The sequence below is a fragment of the Nanorana parkeri genome, unplaced genomic scaffold (assembly GCF_000935625.1).
Source record: "Nanorana parkeri isolate BGI_ZX_2015 unplaced genomic scaffold, ASM93562v1 scaffold385, whole genome shotgun sequence".
Taxonomy (NCBI): domain Eukaryota; kingdom Metazoa; phylum Chordata; class Amphibia; order Anura; family Dicroglossidae; genus Nanorana; species Nanorana parkeri.
The window spans coordinates 1234085-1242412 of record NW_017306653.1 but is presented as its reverse complement, the minus strand read 5'-3'; the positions used below and the strand labels follow the sequence as shown (position 1 = coordinate 1242412).

The 8328-nt window shown below is 44.9% G+C and overlaps 1 protein-coding gene across 1 annotated transcript in view; it reads left to right on the top strand.

Moving 5' to 3' along the window:
• The window catches only part of LOC108789275 (potassium channel subfamily K member 16-like), a 12573-nt gene extending 6889 nt beyond the window's left edge, over positions 1–5684 (top strand). Inside the window, exons 3-5 of the mRNA XM_018559244.1 lie at positions 838–1004; positions 3527–3692; positions 5461–5684. Of these exons, the coding sequence (XP_018414746.1) occupies positions 838–1004; positions 3527–3692; positions 5461–5684 (557 nt within the window). The remainder of the gene's footprint in view (positions 1–837; positions 1005–3526; positions 3693–5460) is intronic.
• The last annotated feature ends 2644 nt before the right edge of the window (positions 5685–8328 follow it).

Genomic DNA, 8328 nt, shown 5'->3' with positions numbered 1-8328 from the left:
AAAAAGGTTATTGCTGCAAATATACTGGAAATGAGTTGAAGCAGACCTGCCATCAAATATAATTTTCATGAGCAGAATGCGGAGTAATGTGTCAGTGTAACACTTCCAGCTATTTATTACCTCTCACCAAGATCACAATATTCCTGACAATGCCTTTATCTGCTTTTCTGTCCAGAAGGAGAACGAGATCTTGTTCAGGAATCATCCAGGGTCACCACCTACTTCTTGGATTGAGATGCCAACTTATAACTTGGCTGGGTTCACAAATGTCTGACACAGATCTGTTGAAGCCTCTCACCTCAGTCCACCCCCCCCCCCCTCCAATTAATCAGCCAGGAACTGCACAGTTACCAGGATTTACATGACTGTGTTATCTCTGAGCAGACCAGGAATGTGACCCTGGGTTATACCTGAATAAAGATGTCTCTATCCTTGTGGAGGGAAAAGCCGATGAAGGTTTGGTCAGGGGGAGTACTGTGATCCCTGATCCAGCATCTCAGTCCAGGACATAGATGTGTGACCCTGGATGATGCCTATATGAAGATGGAGCTATCCTTCTGGAGAGGAAAGCAGGTGAAGGCATTGTCAGGGGGAGTGCTGTGATCTCTGCGAGAGGTAATATATATTGCAGGCTGGGTCCACTTTAAGTTATTTTTAATTTTCTAATCAAGGACACTTCGGATCTAATGGAAGGATCCCATTATAGCCGGATAATTGGGGTATTTGATATTGACCGGAGGGTGGATGCAGTATGTGAGGGCGGCACCACACACCCCGGGTGTATCTCATGTATGATATGTTTGTACATTGTAGCTGATATTTCCTTCTCCTCTGCAGGTTATGGGAATCTGTACCCGAGCACCATGTCCGGCCAAGTCTTTTGTGTCTTCTACGCTTTGTTTGGTATTCCGCTCAATGTGGCCTTTCTGAATATGATCGGGAGAGGACTGAACAGCCATCTGGTGGCGCTGGGCCGGTGTGCGCAGGAGCCCCAAGAATCTGGGGTATAACAATGGAAAATTTTACATTTATATAACATTTAAATAAAGTGCGCTGCCACACATGCACATAGAAGCCCCGTCTGGCAACCTCCTGGGGTTCCACCTAGGGATGCACAGATACCGGTACTTCCGCTAGCATGGAGCCAGCTTCCTGGGCAATCAGGAAGCCGGGCGGCGTGTCATTACTGTTTGGCCAGCTCGATACTGATAAGCCAGGAAGCCGGCTTCCCACCAGTCAGCATCAAGCCTGCTTCCCACCAGTCAGCATCAAGCCTGCTTCCCACCAGTGTCGCGAGGGAACATGGAGCCGGCTTCCTGGCCAATCAAGAGCGGGGTGGCGGGTAATGACTCGCCACCGGCTTTCTGATTGGCCGGGAAACCCGCTCCATGCTCTTTGGCCATCTCCATACTGATTGGCCGGGAAGCCGGCATTCCAGCCAATCAGCATGCAGCCTGCTTCCTGGGCAATCAGGGAGGCGGGTCATTAACCGCTGCCCACCTTCCTGATTGGCGAGGAAGCTGGCTTCATGATGTTTGGCCGGCTCCATGCTGATTGGCTGGGAAGCCGGCTTCCCGGTCAATCAGCATCAAGCTGGCCCAACGGCATAAAGGCAGCTTCCCGGCCAATCAGGAGGCCGGGGGGCGAGTCATTACCCTCTGCCTGGCTTATTGATTGGCCAGGAAGCCAGGTCCATGTTCCCTCGCAGCACTGCCGGTCAGAGGAAATCTCCCTCTGACCGGAAGTTCTGATATTGTGGTAAATATCGGACCATTTGAGCGAGTACAAGTACTAGAATCGGTATCAGTGCATCCATAGTACCACCTGAACATGGCCTTAAATGTCTTTACTAGGCAGGGACCTCCATGTGCATGTTGTTCAGAATAATAAAGCATGAAATGCAAGTGTCATCAATTTTTGTTGCTGCATGTGTCCCCATCAGGGAGGGTTCCCCTCACTTTCTGTCTAGATGACGGGTATCACAACAGAAAGTGAGAGGAAATATCCTTAATGGGGCAATTAATGGGGCAGGCAGATGAGCAGTACCCTTAAAAACATATTCATGTAAATACTTCTTTTTACACTCTGGGAGAAGTTTTGGACATAGACTTCTACTCATCTGCCCCACCCCCGTGCCCTCCAAGATTGTTTGTATCACACAGAGGATGAGGAAAGAGACACAGAACCAGTGACTGGGAGGCCATCATTTTGATGACCATCTCCCACCTGTAACTTCATATCATGCAAGAGACATGGACTCAGACATGTTAGATTGGCCAGATGACATAATTTCAGTACACCATGTGGCCAAAACTAAGTGAACACCCCTAGACATGATTAAGTTCAGGTGTTTCCATTAAAGGGTTAATGCTACAGTATAATATACAAAGACATTTTAGACAATTGTGTGTTTCTTATGGTAACAGTTTGGTAAAGCCCCTTTTTTGTTCCAGCATGACTTCTCCTGTGTGCAAAGCCAGCTCCATAAAGACATGGTTTGACCAGTCTGGTGTGGAGGAACATGAGTGTCCTTCACAGAGCCCTGACCTCAGCCATACTGAACACCTTTGGGATGAATTGGATTGCTTATTGTAAGGCAGGTCTCATCCAACATCATTACCTAACCTCACAAATGGCCAGAAATTGCTACAGACACCCTCCAAAATCTAGTGAAAGCCTTCCCAAAATAGTGGAGGCTGTTAGAACCAATACGGTGGCCAACTCCATGTTGGTGGACATGTTTTCAGAATGGGATATCCAACCCAGTTCCATAAATACATGGTTTGACCAGTCTGGTGTGGAGGAACATGAGTGTCCTTCACAGAGCCCTGACCTCAGCCCTACTGAACACCTTTGGGATGAATTGGATTGCTTATTGTGAGGCAGGTCTTCTCATAGAACCAATACGGTGGCCAACTCCATGTTGATGGACATGGTTTCAGAATGGGGTGTCCAACCCAATTCCATAAATACATGGTTTGACCAGTCTGGTGTGGAAGAACTTGAGTGTCCTTCACAGAGCCCTGACCTCAACCATAATCAACACCTTTGGAATGAAGTGAAAATGCCTATTGTCAGCCAGGTCTTCTTGTCCAGCACCAGTACATAACTCAAAAGCTGCTCTGTTTGCTCAATAGGCAAAAAAATATCAGACTTCCCAGAAGAGTGTAGGCTGTTATAGCCGGAGATGGGGCCAACTTTATATTATTGGCCATGGTTTTGGAATGAATGTCCAAAACACTATAGGTGTGATGGTCAGATGTCCACAAACCTTTGGCCATATTGTGTATAATAGATCTGCTTTCTCTACTGCAGCATGGCCCATCCTTGCTAATATGGCACTATGGTACTTTGCTTTGAAGGTTTTTTGGGGCATCGGATTTGGGTAATGTACTCATTATGTATACTACAGGCGCTCCTGTTGGAGTTTTATCACTTGGCAACACAGGATGCCTACGCAGTCTACGACACACACTGTATCAATGGTGAGAACAGGGTCAGTGATGAATCTTTTGTGTTCTTCCAGGTGATGAAGGTGATGATAATGGGTCTCTTCCTTATTACCGGCTCCCTTTTCTTCCTCGTCTTCCCTCCGATGATCTTCAGCTATGTAGAGGGCTGGAGCTACGGTGAGGGATTCTACTTCGCTTTTATTACACTCAGCACCATTGGATTTGGTGATTATGTATTAGGTAATGATATGTTCTTTACGCTGTACTGTATAAGAGAATATTACGTGTAACTGAGTTCCCCACTTGTCTCTCTTTTCTTGAGAAAAAGTCTAATTGGTCATCATTTTTCATTGGGTATCTCAAGAACGTTCCTGGAGCCCAGGTACTGGAGAACATCTGCCAGTGCTTTTCTCCTTGTCAGCCATCTTCCACCAATAACGTCCTTTGTCTTTTAAACAACAGATGACCTAAGTTACTAACGGGTACCATGTATTCTTCACCTCTCCTAAGACTGGTGTTAATGGAAGTGTACATATACACACCTACACTGTATGGCCAAAGGTATGCGGACCTCCCTTGAAATGATTTAGTTTAGGTGTTTCCAGTGAAGGGTGCTGTTAATGCTACAGCATACAAAAACACTTTAGACTATTTAATTTTCTACCTTGTGGAAATAGTTTGGGGAAGGCTCACTTCTGTTCCTGCATGACTTTACCCCCGTGCACAAAGCCAGGTCTATAAAGACATGGCTTGACCAGTTTGATGTGAAGGAACTCAAGTAGCCTGCACAAAGCTGTGACCTCAACCATAATGAACACCTTTGGCATGAATTGGAACAAATAGCGAGCCAGGTCTTAACACATACTTTGTTTTTGGCAAATGGGCACACATTCCCACAGGCACAGTCCAAAACCTTGTGAGAAGACTTCCCAGAAGTGTGGAAGTTGTTATAGCCACAAAGATGGACCAACTCCATATTAATGGCTATTAGAGTTGGAGTTGGAATGGGATCTCCAACTAGCTCATATAGGTGTGATAGTCAGTTGTCAACAAACATTTGGCTATATAATGTATGACAGAAATAGCACAAGGGTATTTGTGTTCTGCTTCTGATTTGTGAAGTAGTTGAAGAATCTGGAACACAGCTTTTGAATTTTCAAATGGGTTGCGTGGTGCCATGGTTCTTTTGTATTCATTGTTGCCTTAGCCATGCATTGAGTTGTGTTTTTTGTAAATACAGTAAATACAATTTTGCTGCATTACAGCAGCTCCTATTCCTCTCTATATGTCATTGGGAATGTAGTTGGAACACACAGAGAGGCATCCCAATTGATTCAACCTAAAAAACATATTTAATTTGACTTCAGAACCTGACTCCGCTGTACACACATGATGCCACCCATGAATACAGAACTTTTGTGGTGGACAAGTCCTACACACATAGAACATTCTGCTTGTAATGAGATGCTACATGTAACAATGTTTTTTAAAATAATAATCTACCCAAGGTGTAGTGGAACATAAAGATGGTAGAGTGACAGCCGCCATGAGAGCCAATCACCTATAGATACCTTTTATTTGCTTCCCGAGGAATCCAGATGCACCAGAATACAAACCAAATCTCACTGTAGGAATGCTACACCTTCCCTCTAAGTCAATGAAGCCGTACATCACATTAAAGCTCCAATAATGAGGTGTGATAGGTAGGAGGGGGCAGGACAGAGGGCTGATTTCATAACAGCAGCCCCATCCTCATTCTAAGCATCATAGTTATCATGGCATCTGGTGTGCTCTGGAAGAAAAATCAGGCTACATACAGGTATGTAGGCTGAGGCTTGTTCCACAGATGCAGCTTTAGAGACATCAACCTACAACCTCACTTTGTGAGAACGGACAGTGTCATTATAAACCTTATGAACAGCGACCATTGAAGTCTTGTTCCATTGCACCAATACAGGATCTTGTTGTATCCACAATGTCAAATTTATTGCTTTATTTATGTTGGCAGGAAAGGACCCCAGTAAACACTACATATCAATATACAGAAGTTTAGCCGCGCTGTGGATTATATTTGGCCTGGCCTGGCTGGCGATGGTATTTAACCTGGTCGCAGAACTGGTGGAAAAATCAATCCAATGGCGGATTCTGAAAAAGGACGCCATCAATGAGGAAACCGCCGTGGAAAAAGTGGAAGATCGCTCGATCCAGATCCAGCGCCGAGTTCCGATCTAGAACAAGATGTGGGACCTCCCAGAACTTTTCCAGAGACAGCGGCAAATGTAAAGTATTGTGGACAGTACAAATCACCGGAGTCAGGTCGCCAACGTGTCTAGAAGTGCCCAGTACTGCAGCTGGGATGCAGAAATTCCTTTGGGGTCCAATTTAGGAAGGCTCCTTCTTCATTTTGGTTTCTCCTTCAGTGCTTTCTGCCAAAGATTAGTTCATAAACAGTGATAAAGGTAACAGTTCATGCAGTGATTTTAGAAAGCTGCATCTCGGATCCTGGACGGGTTTACTAAACTAAACATTACATTATAATCCAAGCCGGCTTTTGTCCAATGGGTAACTTTACTGTTGTCCTTAATGAAAGAACATTTCTCCCGGATATTTAGAAGTCACTGCTGGCTCCTAGACAGGACTGAATGGCTCCTGAATTCTACAAGAATTGGTCTGTCTTTCCCCACCCATTCTGTATAGACAAGACCAATGCCTCAACGATAGGACAGAGTGAGAATTGGCTATGGTGTGGATCCAAATACGGGGACGTCCTCCTTGGAGGATAGGTTACAGTGGGGTGAAAGGGAGGGATGGGAGGGAAAGATTTTGACAGATTATGGATATGTGGTTAGAGGCATTTGATGCTTGGAAATTCATTTAAAATACTTACTGAACAATAGCATCAGATACAGCCAACGCGTTTTGGGGGATAGGCATCTAGACTGACTGAGCCAGCTACCCTCACTGTGGCCATGTCACGTTAATATTATTATTATTATTATACGTTGATGTTTTCAGCCCCATTTTAGCCCTAATACAGTTTTATTTTTGAGCAAACTTGATTTTGATTCCTCCACAATTATGTTATTTAAAGACCAACTCCAGGATAAAAGTAAAAACCTCCCATTCCTCCCTCCTACCCCAAATTTTCTAAGTCCCGTTTATTCACTTACCTTAACTTGCAATCACATGATCATCCAGTGCTCGGTCCTTCTCTCTGTTTACTTCCTGCAGGGATCCTTCTTCCAGTTGTCCTGCCACTGCCTGTGTGATGTGGACAGTTCCCATTGGCTGTCCACCAAAGTTGTTCTCTCAGGATCCAGAGGACTATAGATGTTGGCTCAAGGGGAGTCAAGGGGACTGGCCGGTGAGGGTTACTGCATGGTGCTGTATTAGGTTAGAGTGGGATGGGAGGGTGAAATGGTAGGGAAATAGATTTTGAGTGCAGTTGGGCTATAAGCCATGAGGAAGGCACAGGCAGGGCCAGATTTCCCAGAAGGCCACCGAGGTCTTGGGGTGGCAGGGAGTAGAGGGGTGGCGGTAGTTTTTTCTACATTTAGTCCTGCTGCAGTAGAGAGGGGAAGCGATGCCGCTGAGATCACTTGTAATAAGCCTGTAGGTCTGCCCCCCCTCCCCCCCATGGTCTGCCCCCACCTCTGGCTGCCTCTCTCCCTGCTGGCCGCCTCCCTCCCCACTGTGGTTTTCAGGGTCTCCCGCTCTTCTGGGGGACCTGGGACCACGGCAAAGTAGTTCAGAATGGAGAATAGAGTGGAGAACGTCCGTTCTCCACTCTGCTCTGTGTAAACACTGAGACAGGAACGCTGCCTTCACAGCCTTTCCCTCTCAGCTGTCACAGCAGAGCCAGCACAGTGCTGTGCTAAAGCTCCTGTATTGGAGGTGACAGGTTCAATAAAGAGAACCTGTCACCTCCAAATGCTATCACACAGGGGCTTGTTAGCTCCTGTGTGATTGCAATAAAGTTAAGTGACATTTTTTTTAAAATCATAAAAAGTAAAAAATAATAAGAAATGATAATTAAAATAAAGAAATAAAAAAGTAAACAATTTTAAAATAAAAATAATATTATAAAAAGTAATAAAACAGGAAAAATATTAAAGTTAAAAAAAATTAAAACTAACCGTGTTGCCCCTGTTATCTGGTTGCCATTCTCCATTGGGGAGGGGGGTGCATTGATAAACCTGTCCTTGGGGCAGCAGAGAGAGTAAGTAAATCTAGCCCTGGACACAGGCCTATCCCCTGAAATGTATTTACTGTATTGAATGTTCTTGTTCAACAAACAAATCTCCAAGCCAGATGACCATTGTTACTAGGCGCTCCTAACCACATGTCCAGGATTTGATCTTCTGATGAGCCGCTCCTCTATTGTGAGCAGAGAGGTAGCACCCTAATCCTGGAACCATGTCTATATGTCATACTTTCATCATGGGTTCACCTCCTCCAAGGAGAACCTCCCCTCTTCTGGATCTACACCAGAACCAATTCTCATTCCTACTGGACCAACACCACCATGTAATGTATCTTCCAGGTTCTGTATATTGGGAAGAGATCATCTCTAGCTGCAGAAAGAATGACCCGGAAAACTGATATTGTGGATACAGATTCTTCACCAGCGTCGGTATGAAGAGGACTCCGATCCGCTCCGTATATTGTACCAATACAATCACTTCCTCTGAGCTCTGATGGTTACATTGTATCATATAATATCATGTAATATAATAGAATGATGTAATATAATGTTGTATGTTCTATACAGAATGTTCCGGAGAGATTACTATATCTGGTGTGTTATTTAAAAAAAAAAGTGAAGATAATAATGGGAGACTGGCCGGGAATTCTGGAATTTGTAGTTCCCCAGGCC